Raw genomic sequence first — 20,808 nt, forward strand, 5'->3', positions numbered from 1 at the left:
TTCATGTGGCTGTTAAATCATGAGCTTTATCAAGGTGTTGTTTCTGTATCAGTATCAATTAACAGCCACATTAGGCATTCCACTGTGACAAGAACCTACTTTGTAATTCTAACAGAGCGAAAATATTAAAAAGAATAAGGCGAAATAAATTCACCGGTAATGCATTTTTTTTTGGCAGCCGACAATTTCACATGATTGGAATTTACATAAATTCTTCTATCCCACTTTAAGTCATGCATACTAATGTCCATCTGGTTGTACTCGTACAATATTTACATGTTCCAACGACTTCAATATGTTTCTTAAATCTTATTCTTAAATCACTGTGGATGACCAAACATGATGTGAAAGTGCATTCTCTAAATATTTACTCAGCACTGTAGCAAATCATTACAAAATGTGTGCCTATAAAAGGTATATAATAATTTCTACAATAAATACAAACCAAGTTTCCTGTACTGCAAACTGTCCATTTTAAGACACAACGTTATAATACTAGAAGAAAATCATTATAAGAAGTGGTGCCAAAGCCCATGCACATGAGAAAAAGCAGACACCTCCTTTGCCCCCACTGGGATTCTCTCCCTTTGCAATACCTGACATTAAAAAAAAATACACATTTAACCATTACAATACCATAAAAAGACATGACACCAACCCAAGGCAAAGCGCCCGTCTGTAAAAGAAAAAAAGTGGGAAAAAGTTAAGACGTGGTTGGGTGTCTGCTTCGATGGAGAGCAGACACCTTGGGTGAATAGACTCCAGTGTGTACGGCTTCTGTTTCTGCACTGCATCACTGCCACGCCACAACCTGACGAGCTGGCCCACTCTGCTTCACTCATGTACCACCATGAGCCAAAAACATGGAGCTGGGAGTGACTCCGCAGAGACGTCCCACACATGGCAGCCGATTCCCTGTGAGCCTATGCAGAAGCTTAGACATTTGTTGTTCCATTATGTAAAAAAGGCTGTGACGGGCTGCACTCGAATGACTGACTGGTCCCAAACTAAGGTGTGTGTCCAAGCGCTGAGCTGCGGGGGAGTAGAGGCCTGAAGTGTAAAAAAAAAAAGGGGGGAAAAAAGTATGAAAGGAAACAATAACGTGGTGCACATTAGGAAACTGTACTGTAGTGTAAGTGTAACTGTTTAATTTCCATAGACAACTAGGTCATGTTAAAACAAACCTAAATAAACTGATGTCATTTTGTCTAAAAATATGTAACACACACACATACAGTATAGTTGTATTTTTTATTTTTTTAAGGACACAAGAAGAAACCCTAATCCTAAAACAAAACAAATGCACAAGAAAACATTTTCCGGGGTGACAACGTCAGCTTGTCATTTAATTGGCAGACGTGTTGATCTGATTGAAGAGTTTGTCCTTAATGACCTGAGACATCAGCCCGTGAATCGCCTCTATGGTCGTTTTACAGCTAAAACAAACAAAAAAGGAGATTAGTGAATTTTTTCCCAAGTAAAACAGATAAAAAAAAAAAAACAGCATATAGAGATGTGGCATTTGTACTGTTATCAATTTTCTTTTAAGACCACTAAATATAGATAAATAAATAGACTTTGATTGCAGTTATTTGTATTGATTTGTCTCTGCCTAGTAATAAATTAAACATATTATGAAGCTTAGTTTAGTTCAAGCCTACAGAATTGAAAATACTAATTAATCAAATAACTAATAATTCTAAATTTCAGGAACTGTAATTCAAAAAGGTTTAATAACCCAACAAACCCCACAGATCAAAAATATTAATCCAGAATTTAATATAATGCTAATTCCATCCTCTGAATTATTATTAAAATTGATTTAAAAAGAACAATTTAAAATTATTAGGGAGATAATCTGGAGATTATTCCATATTTTGAAATTGAAAAACACACAAAAAAATGTTATCAAAATTATATGTTGAATTGTGACATTAATCAAAGTACTTGTTTGGTCCATAAAATATCAGAAAATGTTGAAATTACATTACATTACATTACATTATTATGTCATTTTATGTACATAAAAGTGTACATAAAATGTAAAAATGTTTCCCCAAACCTCAAAATGATTGAGTCTTAATGATTTTTCGTTTCGTTATATGGAGCAAAGAAACCAGTAAATATTAATATTTAAGAAGTGGAAACTTATTTAAATCATTAAAACAACTAAAATAATTGGCAATTAATTTAGTAAGTGATTGATAATCAATTAATCATTGCATCATATGGTTATGATTTAAAGAACAAGAATGATAACTGCTTTCTTTTAACGACGTACAATATAATGGATGTAAATGGGAAAAACAGGCTGCAGCCACAGAACGTATTTCTTTTCTTTTCTTTTCTCTTAAGAAAAAAATCATGAACCTGTCTCGTGTTGCTTTGGCCAGTTTGTCCTCAGACTTCCTGTCATGCGTGTCCAAGCCGAGCATGAAGCTGCCTCTGCCCAGCTGAGCCTCCGACTGCTCCAGCTTCTCCGACAGGTCAAACACCTGGCCCGTGGTGTAGTCCGAGTTCTGACCATCACACACACACACACACACACACACAGAAGCCAAATTCATGCACAATTTGACAACAAAAGAACAAGATTTTTCCTGCAGCTCGCCAACAAATCTGTGCAGAAAGCTGTGGGAACACTTTGTGCCTTGTGGTGAATGAAGAGAAGTCGGGGGAAAGTTTGCTTAAGGTGAGGCCGTGTTTTTAGTGGAAAAAGGTAATTAAACACAATGACACCGGGGGCCCCAGCAAGCAGGGTGACAGTGTAACAACTGACAAAGCTTGTCACCCGCCGAGCAGCTCCTTCTTGACATGTAGTCAATTCGTCTTCATCCAGAATGCCAACGAGCCAACTGTTTGGATAAGCCTGATGCCTATTTAGACTGTTTAGTCAAGCATCGGGACAGAGTGACTGCAGCCACAATGGGAATTCACATGAGCTGCTTTCAATCTTTTGAATGTAAATCCTGAGGGTGAAAGGAGAGGATCTGTGTGGACATCATGACAGCAGTCAAGACTCCACTTTAATCCATACATCCCATTGTACAAAAGTTAAAATTAAGCTTATTACCAACATTAATAAACAAAAGGGGGGCTTTGCTAATAGGCCGCAATAAATCACGGCATCACAAACCCACTACAGCTCGTCGTAGTGAGTTATAGTGTAATAATTAACCATAAATCAAAAACGTCAAACAATTAGCGGGCATTTTAATTTCTGACATCGTCGACTCACCGTGAGGAGACTCGAGGAGCTTAAGGTGTTGACCCAGTATTTGTTCCATAGGAGTTCAAGGAGCTTTCTATCGAGGGAGGACTTGAAGTAAGTGACCTCCAAGGCGTAATACCTGAGCGACACAAAGAGTTTTTAAAATAATTTACAAATTATGAGTGTGTGTGTTATTTAATATCATGATATATCTCAACACTCACTGTTTACAGTGAACACCGAAGTCTTCAATCTTGTTCAGAGGTATCGTCTGATATTCTGAGGGTCCCTCATCAGGAGGTTTGTAACCCTGAAAAAAAACGAAGAGGAAATGCTTAACAGATGACTGTATATACTATATAACAAGGTAAATAAGTACTTTAACAGCATTAACAACACATTATTTTCATAATTTTTAGTCTTTAATTTACCTTAGGGTAGGTTCTGAAGGCACCCAGGTTGACTTTTCCTGCAGAAATAGTCCGAGTGGGGTCGATCTGTAGGAAGCAAGATTACAGTAGAGCAGAAAAACAAAAGTCACAGGTTGTACAAATCTCCGGGGATGAATCAGGAGCCCCTCACTGTGGCTGTCAGTGTGCTGCAGACGCACACTTAATTACACAATGCCCATGGCAAGTTAAGCACAGCGAGACCGAATGAAATATAAATAGCATATATGGTTGCAATAGCGATATATTAATCTGTACTACATGGAAACCTACAACTCATTCATCAACAACCTCACCCCCGTCCTCAGTTACACACACACACACACACACACACAAACACACATCAGCGTGTATTGTCATACTGAGACAGAAAAGAGCTCACTTTCCTGAATTCCTTTTTAATGAATGTAATTAGGATTTACTGTGAAGAAAGTGTTTGACTTGAAATAACAAGAGGTTTCCATTTCCTCTCTTACCACAACGGCCACAAAGGGCTCCTGAAACTGCTGGTTGAGCATCTGAGTGCTGACGTCTATGCCCGACAGCCAGCAACCGTAGCCTGGATGACTGTGGTACCAGCCAATAGCGTTCTCCAGCCGGCCAACCTGAGGGATTACAGATTACACGGAGGTCATTACTCGAGATATGAGGCCTGTAATATATCAACATGTAGAAATAGATACGGGAAAAACAAACACATAATATTCTGTTATATTATCATTCTGATTATTATTATTGTTGTTATTTTGCAAGAGAAAAACATCTTAAGCAGCAAAGTCAGAGAGCAACCGTTTGCATTATAATCTATTTATTCTACAGTGTAGTGAACACTACAATGTATTTAATGGAGAACATGTGGAGTAAAAATAACCAGAATCGAATGACTATGATGAATTTAAGACCTCAAAACCATTAAAAAAATTAAACATTTCCAATATTAAGTCGTCTTTTCATTGCTTTGCAACAGTGCCAACAATACAGTGCATGAAAAAGTATGACAAAATACTTGAAGGTGGGTGATATTCTTTAAATCCAAAAGGTAAGAAGATTAGATTTATATAAACTTAAAAACAAATCGTGTGAGTGTACATCAAACAGAGCAGCTACCTGCAAAATATTTTTGTAATGGACATGATAATATCATATTACAATGTTATACACAATATTTTAATTCTGAAAAATGATTAAACAACTTATATTGACTTTATGCACTTTATTCTCTATGTTGTAAATAAATAGAGATATCCCACACTTTTAACTTTTTACTGACTCGTTGAGGAATCATTATATCGTGATATTATTGGTATCATGGACATGTGTCACGTATCATATCGCGAGGTACTACCCTGTGAGCGCCACCCCTAATTTCGATGGTGGTCTGGATAGAGATTTGGGATATTTTTAAAGGAAGTGGGAAGTGTATAGTTTCAAGTGTTTCTCGTTGTACTCTCTGATTGCGCTCTCTAGATTCTTAAAGTGACTGAAAAGTGAAGAGACAGACCTGTTTGGCATTTTCAATGTAGGCTGCCATGTATTCGTATGCAGCAGCCTGTGCGTTGACTCGGGTCTCTGTGCCCTCCACTGGCAGAGCAAAGCTGTCCATGATGATCATGGTCTCACCGTCGACCTTCCCCAGCATCAGGCCCATCACCTCCAGGTTCCCCCCTGACCTGGCGTGCATCACCATCTTCAACAAGGCCAAAGCTGAGATCTTGCAGTACTTGAAGTAGTGGTGACTGTGGGTCAGAGACACAGTAAGATAATCAACGTTTTTGGTGTAACATTGAGATGCTGCTGATGACAAACAGTAAAACAACTGCTAGTTCAAACGGCATTTTAACAATAGTGTGCTATAATACAACAAAAAAAATTGAGGTTTACAGAGTAACAGTGACGTTAACTCACTCTTTAATACAACATTGCTGTCGTGTGCTCACTCTTTGATAAAATACTAGTGTTGTTTACTCACTCTTTCGTCCATGGCTTCGCAGCGAGGATTTCTTGTTGTTGCTTTTTGTCATATTTGTAAATTTCATCGATGCTCTGAACTTCCGTCATGCTGTTGGATAGCTCCCATGTTTTCTGCGCTGTGCTGCTCCCCGCCATGATTATTTATACAGATTTGAAAACGTAATTCAAGCTCAAATAAGGAAATAAAACGTTCTATTTTTCACTTATTTGTTACCGCAGCGCAATGAGACGTCCATTTACTCAGGAAGCCATGACAGTGAATGATACCATCTTGCACTCACTGGGTAGACTTATCATAAATTCACTCAAACTCAACGTTAATATGTTTTGCATTATATAGGATATCTAAAACGTTAAAAATGAACCATACATGTACAAATCTTATTCAACTTCAAGCGTTTCCTTCCGTAATTAAGTGGTGTTAAAGTACAATCCCCCCTCTCAAAGAAAAAAACATGGTTTCGTCCTGAGCGGAAGTCAACCAACCACTGGGGCTGCACTGACACCTAGCGGCGCTTTTAAGAAATACAACTAAACTTGATATGATTGAGTTTTTTTCTCTCTCACTGTCGATAACGAGGACAATTAAACTAACTGTCAACGAGGGAATGACTTTCTTCGTACTCAGTAAGTCCCAAATATATAGTAATTCGTACTCGCTTGCCTGCGTTATTTGTTAATGTTTCACGTGACATGTTTATGTATTTTTAAAGTTAAAAGCTATCTGACACTCGTTTCTCCGTGGTCAAACTATCTGACGCTGAATCTTAATGTCCTCCTTACAAAGGTTTTTACGGTTAAAAAAAAATGCGTCAAGCTGATTTGTAAGGACATAGACATGCGATTTGCGATTTTCAAAATAAAACACTAAGCACACCTTATCAGTGCACGTTTGAAAGCACATTTTTTAATTGGGGCAAAACATGTAAACAAACTAGTCAGTCTTGTTCAGAACTTATGTTGATTGTAGTTTTTATTACATCTTAAATTGTAGGTGTTTTTTTTAAATTAAAAAAAGTAGGAATATGGTATTTTAACTTTACATTTCTCAAAAACTACAGTAAAGTAGATTACTTACTTACTTATTAGTAAAGTTCTTTCGACTCTACCTCGACTAAGACAACGATGACAATAAAAAAACAAACTTACTTCTAGCTCTTGTTTGTACCCAAATTTTTAAATGCAGTTATTATAAGTCACATTGGATAAAAGCGTCTGCCAAATGACATGTAATGTAATGTAGATATCAATGAGCTGAACTCAACTTTTTTTTTTCATTATTGTTCAAATTAAAATGTGCCTTCAAACACGCACCTATACATGGTGCGCTCAGTGTTTTATTTTGAAAAGCGGATGTTAGTGTCCTGAGTCATTGGATTTTCTTCTTTTTTTTTTTTTACCGTAAAAGCCTTTGTAAGGAGGGCGTTAAAATTCAGCGCCAGATAGTTTGACCACGGAGAAACGAGTGTAGATGTAGGTTAACCGCAGTTAATAACAATAATAGTCACAAATTTAGGCCGAATTAACAAATATTACCGAAGTTAACGCGTTTCATATACATGTTTTTGTTTTAGGGTGTTTCTGTTAGCAACGTTAGCTTCTCCTAGGAGCATGTACTATTGTGTCATGGTTGCCTCTAGCAACGGAATGATGCTTTGCGACTTAATGGCTGTCTACTCTACACGAGAGCATTTGTCAGGCATTGCTCCGTGGATAAAAATAAATGTATTTTTAAACTTAAACTCGTTATTCACAGGTTCTGTGGCTGTGGATATAAATAAATGAAGACAGGGACATTTTCCACGACTTTCAAAGGGCATACAAAGATATTTTGTGCACATAAATCAAGGTAAGCTTTAAAATTAATTCGTAAATATTATAAACATGTTGGTTAAATGACTTTTACATGTGAATGTTCTCTACAGTCCAGAGCTGGTGATGTAGATAACTCTGTAAATATGCCTCCAGCATCAGCCGTGCAAGGTATAATCCCCAATACAGACAGAGGTACAGTGCAAAACCTCTTAAAGTGAGCAGGGTCTTTTCTCTGGATGGATTTTTACTGTTTTATTGTCTGTTTTCCAGGGTTGAACCTAAGTTTGCAGCTGGGAACAGAGTATGAGAGGAAAAAACAGAAACTTCTGCAGGAGCTCCAGCTGGACTACAAACACTATGTCACCAAGGTCTGATGATGCATTTGGAAAAAATACCCTCAAATGTAAACCACTGTTTAGTTTCCATTTTTGATTTTTTGCTGCATTATCTTCCCTCAGAAAAAGGATCTGAAAACGAGTGAACGTCACCCACCACCACAGCGTCTCTCTCTGCCTATAGACGAGAACTTATCGGAGAAGGTGTGAGTCTGTCTATTCTTTAGTGTGTGTGTGATGTGCGTTACAGCATAACAAAATAGGATATTTTCCCCGTGACAGCTGTCTCACAGCCACACGAGACTGGGATGACTTGACTAATGGTTTACTGATTACAAGAAGTTTAAGAAAATGTACTTGGCTAAAAAAATAAGAGGCAATACAGTATAAAATCAAAGATTAAATATGTAAATAGAGTAGAAAATATCCTATTTACATGCATACACTCAGCATATGCTCATACTGTTAGATTAAAAAGGTTTTTTGGCCTTTGCACTGAGGTGAAGAGGGTACATGGTGGAACTGTGGTCAGCATTGTTGCCTCACAGGAAACAGGTCACTTGTATGAAGTTAGGGTTTGGATTCTCTCTGGCGTCCCACTGTCCAAAGACCGGCACTAAACTGACCATGGTGTATTTTGGCCCAGTGTTGGACACCTGTCCTGCATGTTTTAGTTATTAGACCTTCTCCAACACACCTGATTCAAATGAATGGGTCGTTATCAGGCTTTTGCAGAGCTTGATGACGAGCTGATCATTGGAATCAGGTGTGTTGGAGCAGTGCAACGCAGGTGCAGCTGGTGATGAAACCAGACTGTAACATCTCTGTAATATTGAGGAACTTTCTGTTTGAAGTTAGGTTAAAATGGAAAATAGTTTTTCCATGATTTGGGTAAAGGATGGCAATTCAGAGAATAATGTATAACTTACATCAATGGGATGGGAAGCAAGAGGTGGTTCATCAACACCAGTGGACTGGATATACCACAGCGCCTCAGCTAAGGCAGGAATAATGTGTTGATTATACGTTTGTTTCGCTGTGTTTCACAGCAACTGCTTCTGCTCCACAGGGACTTTGTTAGAACTTGTGTTCGTGCAGTGTCATAGAGACCCAGTGGACAAGGTTATCAGTCTCTGGAACCGGGGGATTGTGGGTTCAAAAACAAATAGTATTAAATATTATAAAAGAAGTTATTATAATAATAAGAAAGAAACATTTAAATTTTAGAAAAATAAATAAAACAACAGGGAGAGAATTTACTGAGAACACAACACTCTCATTCTAAATTAAAAGCCAAGGAGTTAATTAAAAACTGTGTTTTGGACGGAACTGATTCCATAATTTGGGAGCAACTGCCATGGAAGCTCCTGGTTTTCATGTGTGTACTGGGGACGGCTATTATCAGAATGGGTGGTTACTATAGAAACAGTTGATTCCATTGCATACTATACATTGAATATTTAAAACAAATTAGTCATCTATCATTAACGACTGTGTGAATCACTGTGTCGCTTTTAAGGAACACAGGAACTTCTTCACTGAGACTATACTTCATTCTTTTAGTGTTTTATTTTGGTATAGTTTTTAATATTTGTTTATTTTGTTTAATACTCAGAGTTTGTCTGAATGAGATATGACTCGTCCAACGTTGTTTCTTTAACAGGAAAAACTGAGAGAAGAGAGGAAGAAAGAATACAACCTCTTCCTCCAGGAAAAAGCTCAAACCAGGAGGTTCAAGAGGAGAACGCCCTCCATCAACGCTGCGGTAATGAAAATGACACATTACACACTGAGAAATACTGTGTTTGTACTCCCCACATTTTCACTTTCAGCCTGGACAGATTCCATCTCCAGCTGCTCCCCTCCTGCCTCCTCTCAACACCAAAGCAAACATCACGACTCCTCGCACCGGTCGCCCTGCTTCCAGGAGAGACGCTGCCACTCTGACCGAGGCTGAGAACCAAGGGAAAAGCAGAAGGACTTGGGATCGACGGCAGCGGCGCAGGCGGCGTTTGCTGCTCTGTAGACCGATAGAACCATATAGCTCTGAGGAGGAGCCATTCACTGATGAAGAGGAGAGGCTGGAGTTTGGTGAGAGGAGGAGGAAGAACACAGACGTTCCAGAACTTGAGGGCAAAGAGGAGAAGAGTATGAGAGAACGCAGCGATAAGAGGTGTAGATTCCTCTTTACTGGTACTTACTTTTGCCGTATAATGATCTTTCAATAAATGTTAACCTGTCTTCTTCTATGGCAGAGCTCCAAAGGAAGCAGAGGCCCCTCGTGTTCGTGATCAGAACAACAATGACCTGGTTTTGAAGTAAGCAAAATCTATGTCTTTATGAGAATGGCTTCATTTAGACAGCAACAGTATTCACAGTCTGTGAGAGATTGACAGCCAATAACATCCTCCTGGAAGGTCACATACATTTTCCTCAGTCAATAACGCACTGATTGAATGAGTCAACACACAGGTATTGATCATCGCTTCCATACTTGGATATCGCCGCTCTGACCGTCTCTCACATGCTGTTGCGTTCCATTGTTTCCAGCTTGTGCCATTAGGGCTGAGTTACTGTCAGTGAGTTGTTAAAGTGAGGGGCCAGAGATCGAGCGTCAGTGCTGGCTGAGCTCCAGGAGAACACTCACACCGGGTTCAATCAGAGAGGGTGGATAGATCAGAGCCCGAGGCTTCATGTCCAAGAAAGATCTGCAGTCAAACTATGAAACTGGTTGTTCTGTTACTTTTTTAATTCACTTCATATTGTAAGGATGTGTGTGTCTTTGTTCTGCAAACAGTTCTCAAAAACCAGAGAGCATGAAGGTGGCGGTGAGACCGAGCCCTGCGACCAGCAAGGACACAGCCGAGTTTGCTACTGGACTCCTAATTGGTAAATACCAGGCTAGTTACATGATGCTTTTGGACCCACGTTGACACAGTGGGATTGTTGTTCCTTAGACATCTGTTTTGAATCTGTGTGTTTGTTTGTTTGTTTGTTTGTTTGTCGTGCAGGAGCAACAGAGGAACAGGCGGCCTCACAGATGCGCAAGGAACAGTATAAACAGGAGCTTCTGAAACAAATCGCAGAAGAGCAGAGGAACAAGATGAAGTAAGTGTAAACTGACAAGGTTTCACTAGAGTTGGATCAGCTGGCAAAGTTGTTTAATCTCTTTATGACAGAGGTACAGAGGACAGAGGTACAGGCTCCCCCAGAGTACCAGTTTTCATAATTCTTGATTTACACTGTTATTGACAATTCTGATGCACTTTAATTTTGAACGTCTGGTTTTTCCACTGCCAACTGCAAAAAGATAAAAGCTCTTTATCGTCTGCAAGGACAATAAAAACTCTGAAATAAACGTCAAGAGTCAGCAAAAACGTAAATGAGAGGATGATTTACACTCACCTCTGTTTTCAGGGAGAAGAAACTTGAGCTCAGAGTTGCAGCCACTGGAGCCACAGACCCTGAAAAAAAGGTGACAATTACACAACTAAGTTAAATTACTTGTTGCATCTTTCACAATCGTTGTCTGCTGTAAACACTTTCCATGTGTCGTGAATAATCACCGTGCCACAGTCTGACCGCATCAAGCAGTTTGGAGCGATACGTCAACAAAGCGGCGGCTGGCGCCGACATGATGATCATCCCGACACGTTTGGAACTGATCTGGAGGCGGCCGGGAAGGAACCAGATCTCAACAAGAACAAGAAGAAACCCTCTGAGAACACGGAGCAGAGAGCTTCACCAAGGAAGTCTCAGGTGGAGCCGACAGAAAACACAGCACCCGGGTCTGGGTCTGGGACAGAAGCAGTACAGAGTCTCCCCTCACTGGATTATTTTAACGAGGATTACCATAGAGAGATCTCAAACATGTTGAGAGAGGCGACCATGCCAAGGTACGTACGTCACTGCTGCTTTGAAATACATCCTACGTGAACAATCCTGCTGTAAATTCACTTATTTGTCGTTTGTATGATTTTGTTTTTGTTGTTTTAGGGTTGCTGGTGTTCCACCTCCAGTCCCTCCCACGGTGACTAATAATTACACAACTCCATATGATGCAGCCTATTACTACTATGGAGCAAGGAATCCACTGGACCCTAATCCTCCTCAAAGTATTACTATTACGTAAAAATTTGAATCAATGTTTTTGCTCAATGTCCTTCATATCTTATGGCACATATTTGAAACCTATGGTAATTTTCCATGTGGGCACTGTTTTTAACCCTTAAACACCAAGTCACCTAGACACATTTTTTTTGTGTTTTTGGCTTTTCATTTCCAGAATATTTTATCCTTTTTTTCCCCATACATATTGTTAAAAATTGTGTAGGTTGTGCATTTTTGAGTGTTCTCAATTTTTCTCATGTTTTTTTTTTAGTCTATTGTAAACAACGTTTATTAAGATACTCATACTTGCACACCTAAGTACAAAAAATGTCCTCATTGAAACCCATTCAAATCACTATTTTTTAAGGGTTAAAAACTTGCTCTAGGTGTGTTAACATAACCTTTTTGAAGGCGCATCTAAGGGTTAAAAGTGTGTGTGTGACGGTGTGTCAAGAGAACATTTCTGACACCAAATGTTATTTAAAATGATTAACCCGTCATTTCCAATTGTTATTTTAAAAACAAAACAAACAAAAAAACGCCTGCATCTTATTCGTGGGTCTCTCACTCAATTTCTATTAAATTTGATCTCAATTGACAAGTGAAATTGTGTTTTTAGGTGCCAGATGTAGTGCAAATTATGTTTACTGCGATGGATTTCCTACACTGCATAGCCAATTTGAAACATCTACAGTGTTATATTATGCATTAGAACATGAACAGCAGAGGTAGTGTAACAGTATTTAGGATGAGTACAGTACTGTGGTCGTAAAAAACAACAACATAAAGTCTCTGGCTCTTAAATCTGGATTTATCATGGTATCACCACATCAGTGACCAAGAGCAGTTCTTTTACCACAGAAGTTATTTCATTAGTGTAGTAGAGATATAGTGTACACAGTTTATGGATCCACATCAGACTCCATTCATTTGCTCTGTAGGGTTACATTAGTTTTACTCTCCATTTCAATTCTTACTGTCTGGTTTGAGTTCAATGTTTTTTGTTGTTTTTTTACTGTTGGGTAGAGAAGCTGGCACATGGTGGCAGCAGACAGCTGCTACCGTGTGTGTTTATGATCTTGTGCAGTATTGTTTTTGTAAGGTGAGAAGTGACCTTCAGCATTTCCTCCTGGTAAAACCTGCTCGCCGTCAAACACAAAACAAGACTCTCACACATACTAAATCATGCTGGCAAAAAATAATTGGCGCAGCCCAACTCCCCTGATCTGAACTGTACCACAACCCTGATCACAGACAACACTTCTCACCCTCTCTACTACTCTTTCCACTCACTGCCGGTTTTCTCTATGTTTATGCATGTTTTACATGTTTTTTTTTCTGTCACTTTTTGGGCACAGATTACAAAGTATATCTTATCTTATTTTATCCTTTAATTTTTGTTTTCATCAGATGATTTGGCTGCACGGGTGCAGGAGTCAGTGAGCCTCCACAGTTCGCCTCAGGAACTGCCTCCTCTCAAACCCGGTCACCGCTCTGAGTAAGTGTTCCATTTATCACCTTGATGTCTGCAGTGACAGCTTATTAGTTATTCAGAGGATCATTTCAATCTCTCATCTTTTTTGTTGTTGCTTAATTTAACCATGAAATGCCCAGAGAAGAATTTTTCCCATTTTTTTCCCATTTTTCCAGAATAACTTCCTATATATGGCAGTGATTTACAATTTCCATTTTAAAATACTGTTTTATCAATTTAAACACTGCAGTTATACATGAACAACAGATTTTGCATGTTCAATTTGAAATTTGAACAGTGTAAAACATAATTTTTTGAGTCTCTTAATGAGCAAAATGGGCCAAAAAATAATGGAAACAAGTCCTGTTATGTTACACTGAAAGTCAACTTGCAGAGTGTGGTTTTCTTTTCACATAAATAGAAGCTAATTTCCCCCGCTGAGATTGAGGCTATACAATGGATAATTTTCAAACTGCAAAGGATGCAAGTTTAAGTTTAATTGAATATCTTAATTGTTCGTTTGTTATTCCAATTCACAAATCTAACACATAAATGTTGGAAACAGTTCATATCATTAACTTCCTGCACTTAAATTAGAATATATATTTCAACTAAAGCTTGATTTTCAAACTGTTTCATCACAAATCAAAATCACAATTTGATATTTTCTCCAAATCTCTCATCCCTAATATATTTTTTTAACACATTGTCTGTCCACATCCAGACCGACTGACCTGCACAGACCATCATCATCTCCACTGTATGTCAGTGAGCTTCCTGTGGACGAGGCCAAGCAGAGGAGAGAGAACGCTCTGATCTACCAGGAAGCTCTCAGGCAGCAGGTATGAAAGACATCTACTTCATTTACAAACAAATTATCAAGGGAAGCATCATTTGGAAGTTTCTGTGGTTGAAGGAGGCAGCAAAACACTGATGAGCTTATAAATTACTGTAATTAAAACTAGTTTGAACAGGTAGACCTTATTTTTTTGATAGAAGATGGTAGTTTTAGTATATAATTATCCTGTAAGTGCTTTTTGGTAACTTCTAGTTTCTAGTTCTACCCTGCTCCTATTTTAAATTTAAAGAGTCAAATCAAAGCTTCACAGAAACATTCGAAACATCATAAGAAGACAGTTACAAACAAAGAAACAGAAAAGACAGCGGGGGTCTCATCTCTCATCCTTGTTTCCAGATCAAAGAAAGAGAGGAGCGTAAAAGAAGAGAGAAGCAAGAGCGGGAGCGATATGATGCCAAGATAGAGGCTGAGATGACGGCGTACAATCCCTGGGGGAGAAGCGGAGGAGGTGCTCCCATTAAAGACCAAAAAGGCAATCTTTTTAGTGAGTTGGTTTTTAAGCTTCCTAATGAGGAGACAGTGCTTTTATAATGGATAACGATGATACGTCCAAACAGACTGACACAGAATGATAAACGTGTCCATGTCCTCAGGCGACCTGAATCAAATGCACAGGACAAACAAGGAGTCGTTTAAGAATCAAGTGTCCGAGAACTGTGAGCAGACGCGAAACCTTCTGAAGACGAATGGTAACACTCACGAAGTTGAAGGCAAAGCTGCTTTCTCACATCGAATATCAGGTAGAGGAGTCTCTAGAGTCTCTTATTTTGTGCTTCTGTGTGTGTGTTTGCTCTTTGTGTTGTGATGGATCACTTTGTGTCTCACTTTGTCCTCGTAGCTTTAAATGATCCACCAAACCCACAGCAGCACTGCATGCAGGACACATACAAAGAAGCCCTGAAACAACAGGTATGTAAAACACATTTTTAATCCGCCATTGTAATGTTTAATTTGGTAAAATTGCTGTTTGGAGAATTCCACTTTAAAGCCCCTGTAGGATTTTAAGCCATACGTCATATTTGCCTCCATTATTTTATGTGTAGAAAGAGAGAAGATGGACAGAAAGAAGAAAGGGGGACTGAGAGATTAGATAGAAAGAGAGGGAACTGATAGAAAGAAAGAAACCCACTTTAAGGCCCCTGGAGGATTTTAGGCCACACATTTGCCTCCAATATTTTATATGTGTAGAAAGCAAATGCATTTGTTTTTAGTGCGTTTCTAAATCAAATCGTAATACTTTCTGAATTTATGTCAGAAGCTTTCACTATTGATTGTAATGTTTAAAATGTAGCAACATTTATTGGTGAAGTTGCATTTTGCACAATATCCATCACCTCACCCTTTCCTTCCAAGTGTGTCGGAGAAATTAAACTCTGGTAATAACCAACAGATCGAGGAAAACAAGAGATTGCAGGCGGAGGAGAGAGAACGAATGAGAATCGAGGAGGAGAAAGAAGAGAGGAGGCTGGCAGAGCAAAGGATTCGCATGCAGCGTGAATATGAGGAGGAGCAAAGGAAGCAGAACAAGATTGAGGTGAGGAGTTCATCTCTTTGACGGAGAGCACTTCATCGTGCCTCCTCCTCCTCCTCCTCACAGAGAAGGTGTGTTCCAGACTGATTGCTAGCGGTTTTCTTTCCTCTCTGCAGAATAAGACGGAGAGCCAAAGTTGGACGAACAAACCTCAAACACATCGCCAGGAGGAGAAGACGGTGAAGCAGGAAGAAGAGCCGGAGACTAGGGCACCTCTGATTTATGAGGTACAGTAAATCCTGAAAAGTCAATTGCACCGTCATGTATATTTTTTATTAAAAGCTTTTCGTCTGCTCATGCACTTGCAGAGAGAGTCGTCACCTCCTGTCCCAGCTTTGCAGAGGAAGCAGACTAACAACGTGGCGTCCAGAGCGTCCTCCGCTGTGAGTCAACTCTCCTCCACGACTGTGAGTCGACGCTCTGTGTCAGCACCACATTACCCATCAGTCCCTGGGAAAACAGCCCAGCTGGAAGGTGAGACTTTGTCTTTATCTGTGCATCAGCCACACAATCAATAAATCAACTGCAGGGGTCGCAGGGGAGTCACGCTTTTCTGTCACGCAATCAGTCGTGGGTGGAGCCAGTCTACCTCCACCCATAGCATTCCAAAAATGGAACGGTTGGGGCCAGTTATTTTGTTACTGTTCTGAGTGGAAACACAAAACAATATTTACCCTACCCAACCTTTCCACTCTGTGGAAACATGGCTTACATGGCACGTCCACTGTGGCGCCCCCTACAGAGAGAGAAGCAGAAAGCAAAACGGGGATGGAAATCGGTATCAGTCAGTATCAGTATTGGTTCGATAATCAGATAAAAATGTAAAATCCGATACAATCCAAAAATCATACATGTCGCATGCTTCACTATGCACAGGCTGTAAAAATGCAAATAAAAATCAGCAAAACTGAGTCATGTTCGGGCTGTTACTCGAGTTTGTGATATCAGTATCGGACACAAAAAAAAGTGGTATCGTCCCATTCCTAGTCCCCACCAGTATTGTAACCAAACCTTGCTAATGTTGCCAGACCCTAACAATAACAATCCGAGGCATTTACTGATGTAAACAAACACTTTTTATGGTTATAACTCGTAAGATTACACTGCAGCGAGTGCTGCTGCCTGAGGCGATCTGCTGGAGCAATTATGAAACTTTTTGTAAGCACTATTCACACATACACACACACACATTTATAAACAAAAGGCCCAGGTCAAACTATACCTCATCCTTTTTTTCTCCCTGCCCTCCTCACTATTCCTCCTCACTCCTCCCCATGTTTGCTTTAGATGGTCACCATGAAGTGATCAGACAGCTGTCCGCCCTCCGTAGGTTCCTGAGGAAAGAGCAGAAACAACTGGAAGGTCAGATGGATAAAAGAGATGGACGACAGCTTCAGTGCACTCCTCCAAACAGGTAACACACACTCAGACTCCTCTGAGCAGCAGGGGGGTCGTAATAATACATCCATACATAAAAGACTAAATAGGGATTTCATCACTTTTTTCCCCCCAGGCTGAAAATGTATTATTCATAAAAAGCTATTAGATGTGCTCCACCCTTTCAGGTCTCATTTCACCTAATGCCCCTCCTGATGCACTGAGATGAAGACACAATACTAATTCTGTCTCGGGGAAATGGCAGTTTTGATTTGCCGTACCTATTCCGAAGGGCTTCCTCGTTCTCCGAACTAATGAAAGTGACCTGGGTCAAATTGGCCATCGTCTAATCTCCATTAAAGATTTCAGCAAACTTAATATCACTGCAGTAATGGAACAGAGTGTTGTTTTCTTTTCCACCTATCTTCATCACTTTGCAACATGAGCAGGGCGAGACACAGCAGCAGCAGCAGCAGCAGCTCAGGTTGTCAGGTTGTTGCTGAAGGCTCACATCAGCTGTGAAAGAAAGTCTCTGCTCAGTGTTTATTCAAATCATCTTTGACTGGTGTCAGTTTCGTCCATACACACCGCAGTTACACTCCCGATTATTAGAGGTAGTTGCTCTGTTTTTAAGTGATTTTCCTTTTTTTCTCTCCTTCTACCCCAGGTCCAGAAGACGGAGAAGCCCTGCAGTGGACGCCTTCGAGTCAGAGCGCAGGGACACGGACGAGCCGTCAACCGCGAAAACCTACTCTGTCGCTGCACGTGTGGACATGCAAAACATCAAGGAGTTCAACCAGCTTAAATACAGAGGTGAAGAAGAGTCATTGATTAGACACAGGTTTCATTTTCCTCCATAAATCTGATCATCCTTTGTTCACGGAAGAAAAAAACAAGAAGTCAGCAAGAAGAGGTCACAGTTTAAATGATATAATAATGCACTTTCATCTTATCTCTGTGTTTCTATCAGTGATAAAGTCACTGAGTTAAAACATTGGCAGCTGAACAATAACAGTCCAGTCTTTCCAGAGCCTCATCCATCCTCTAACCTCTGTAACTTTAATCTGGCGCGTCCATCAGTGACTGGCAGTCGCCTGGCAGTGAGGAAGTGACCGAGGAAATGGTTTTGGGTTTGTTCCCAGACTGAGTTAATGCGGTGGATTTGAGAGATTTACAGAGCGGCAGCTTGTAATAAACCGAACAAATGCTAGTATGACGTTCCGTACATTCACATGTTGGATTTTTGCCAGTGTTCCCTTTGTTATTCTCTATCATCTGTGCTATGGTAACTGCATCAGTCACATTATATACAGCCTAAAAGAGCCTCCTCCTCTTCTTCCTCCTTCTCCTCTGCTTTTTCCAGAAACGGCGTCTCGTGAGGAAGTCCTTCACATGTTCCCCGACCCTCCCACTGACGCTCAGAGTCTGGACATCCAGCAGCAGGCACTGCGTGAACAGCGACGCAAAATCCGGCTCATGAGGGGAGAAGAAGACAGAGGTCAGAGAGCAGCAGACACACACACACACACCAAAATCTCCTCACACACTTTCACTAATTACTCTCTTTCCCTTCAGACTTATTGGACCTTCAACTGAGCCACTATTATCCCGTGAGTGATCATCACATACTTTTAAAATGATGCCTTTTGTTATATAAAGTGAGATGTTTTACTGGTGGTTTGCATTTTTTCTCTCAGAGGAACAAACCTCAGCGTCGCATCCACAAAGACTCCATCTTGCCTTCTGAGACTGCGTTTATTGGTGAGCCTGCAAACACACGCACGCACCACGCACACACACACACACACACACACACACACACACACACACACACACACACACACACACACACACACACACACACACACACACACACACACACACACACACACACACACACACACACACACACACACACACACACACACACACACACACACACACACACACACACACACACACACACACCATCACCACCTCTTCAAAGCAAGAACAAAGTGTTCACATCGGTTTGCGACACAATACATTTGCTGCTCGTTTTCCCCTCAAAGATCAGCTACACGCTCCTCTCACAACACAGCCACACCACACACGTCCGTGTGCCAGACTAACTCACCTCTCTGTCTCAGTGCCAGGTTGAGTGTAGCTCATGCCAGCTCATGCCAGCTCATGCCAGCTCATGCCAGCTCATGGCTCTCTGTGTCGTAGCTGCTGCCAGTGTTGGGTTCAAGGTGGAGCGTGACAGCTGCAGGGAGGCGATAGCACAGTGGCTGCAGATGATGAGGAATTGTTCAGAGGCCTGAGAGAGGAAGGGAATTCTTTTAAAAATGTCAGTAAACGATTTTGCTGGACTGATTTTCATGTTATACATGAAGCTTTCTCTCTGTAATCTTTCCAGCTCTAAAGAGATAGACAGACATAGACAAAGATCCAGATTGTGACCAAAATAAATAGCATAGACCCACAATGTATGATTGTTGGACATGTAATGAGACACGAGTGTAACGTCGAGCATTCCTGTCAGATGTCTACAGCGATGATGTCGGCGAGGAGCGGCAGAAAACCCCTCAGTTCTCAACAGGACGCCAGGAGAGGGCGCCGTCACAGAGAAGACGCGACAATGACGTATGATGCTGGTGGTGTTTTTAAAGAAGAATCCCCTCTTGTTAAAGAAGAATCCCCTCTTCGATGTCCCTCTAGTTTTCCTAATTTTACTCCTTTTACAGATTTCCACGAAAGAGAGGGAGCGGCGTGACGTCCAGGCAGATGCTCAGTCCCTGCAGTCGTCAAACAGTCCGCACAGTGCGCCTGAGGTCAGAGGTCAAGCCCAGAGCAGGAGAATCAGGAGAAGAGACTCCGACGACCACAACAGAAAATCAGGTGAGGTGGAAAAAAAGTCTACAGTGATGATGGTGTTCCTGCCGGACTCTAGGCCTGTCACACCTCCACATGTGTCCACGGAGGACTGTGCATGACAGGGACGTCTGTTTCCCTGAGTCAGAAACTAAACCAGCCGGGGACCACCGACTCTCCTATGTATCATCTTATGAACACTCTCATTTAATTAATTTAAAACTATGGAAACATTTTCACTGTCACTGTCTAATGGCTGCCGCTTTCTCCAGAAAGACTGATCGGCGGTGGTGAAGAGGACGCCCTGTCTCTGTCCTCTGTCCTGGAGGGGGGACGCGTCTCTGTGGACACCGTTGCCACAGAGCCGTGGCTGCGACCCGGCACGCTGTCTGCCGTGAAACGCTCGGCGTGGGGAGAGAGGCCAGAGAGTGGCTGACGCATGGCGTCACGTAGCTCTCATGAGGTGATGACACATCACAGTTTCTTCTATGGTAATGCTCCATCCCATTTTTAAATAAATTCCAAAAGTGAATGTCCCAATTAAATATACTTCCCTAAATCGTTCAGCTCCACTGATCACCAGAAACAAAAAGCTGTACCTGAACTGTAGCGTCCTGTTTCTGTAAATCCAGGTGGTCAAGTTGAACAAAACTCAATTGCTTCAGTTTCTTTGTTTCTGTAGGTGAAAAAAAAGCAGTTTATAGAGATTAAAAGCTTTCAATTTAACCCACAAATTGTATTTTTAGCTGCAAATGTTCCATAGAGTCTATTCCATAATATAAAAATGTGTTTGTTCTTCACTCTTGTCCAGGCTGTGATTGTT

The 20,808-nt window shown here is 40.6% G+C and overlaps 2 protein-coding genes across 6 annotated transcripts; one reads left to right on the forward strand and one right to left on the reverse strand.

Moving 5' to 3' along the window:
* Positions 1 to 1,255: 1,255 nt before the first annotated feature.
* Positions 1,256 to 5,916, reverse strand: cops5 (COP9 signalosome subunit 5). Its single transcript, XM_044042563.1, has 8 exons — positions 5,630 to 5,916; positions 5,162 to 5,396; positions 4,137 to 4,265; positions 3,643 to 3,708; positions 3,436 to 3,521; positions 3,239 to 3,350; positions 2,371 to 2,519; positions 1,256 to 1,436 (listed from the first exon to the last, which is right to left on the reverse strand). Exons 1-8 carry the CDS (start codon positions 5,764 to 5,766, stop codon positions 1,346 to 1,348), a joined length of 1,005 nt encoding a protein of 334 aa, XP_043898498.1. The 5' UTR covers positions 5,767 to 5,916; the 3' UTR covers positions 1,256 to 1,345.
* Positions 5,917 to 6,146: 230 nt separating this feature from the next.
* Positions 6,147 to 20,785, forward strand: LOC122779874 (centrosome and spindle pole-associated protein 1). 5 transcript variants are annotated; one of them, XM_044042528.1, is made up of 29 exons: positions 6,147 to 6,258; positions 7,388 to 7,480; positions 7,557 to 7,638; positions 7,717 to 7,814; positions 7,905 to 7,985; positions 9,445 to 9,546; positions 9,614 to 9,954; positions 10,037 to 10,099; positions 10,579 to 10,670; positions 10,793 to 10,889; positions 11,199 to 11,256; positions 11,358 to 11,677; positions 11,778 to 11,896; positions 13,302 to 13,389; positions 14,090 to 14,207; positions 14,561 to 14,708; positions 14,818 to 14,964; positions 15,063 to 15,133; positions 15,615 to 15,758; positions 15,872 to 15,982; positions 16,064 to 16,229; positions 17,043 to 17,169; positions 17,800 to 17,945; positions 18,496 to 18,630; positions 18,708 to 18,742; positions 18,830 to 18,893; positions 19,657 to 19,757; positions 19,859 to 20,012; positions 20,258 to 20,785. In XM_044042528.1, exons 3-29 carry the CDS (start codon positions 7,590 to 7,592, stop codon positions 20,419 to 20,421), a joined length of 3,339 nt encoding a protein of 1,112 aa, XP_043898463.1. In that variant the 5' UTR covers positions 6,147 to 6,258; positions 7,388 to 7,480; positions 7,557 to 7,589; the 3' UTR covers positions 20,422 to 20,785. The 5 variants fall into 5 exon arrangements, 4 of the variants coding, with proteins under 4 accessions (XP_043898463.1, XP_043898472.1, XP_043898477.1 ...); XM_044042537.1 differs by lacking the exon at positions 6,147 to 6,258 and having other exon boundaries at positions 7,235 to 7,480; positions 7,557 to 7,614; XM_044042542.1 differs by lacking the exon at positions 6,147 to 6,258 and having other exon boundaries at positions 7,235 to 7,480; positions 20,262 to 20,329.
* The last annotated feature ends 23 nt before the right edge of the window (positions 20,786 to 20,808 follow it).

Source organism: Solea senegalensis, linkage group LG1 (genome assembly GCF_019176455.1).
Source record: "Solea senegalensis isolate Sse05_10M linkage group LG1, IFAPA_SoseM_1, whole genome shotgun sequence".
NCBI lineage: Eukaryota > Metazoa > Chordata > Actinopteri > Pleuronectiformes > Soleidae > Solea > Solea senegalensis.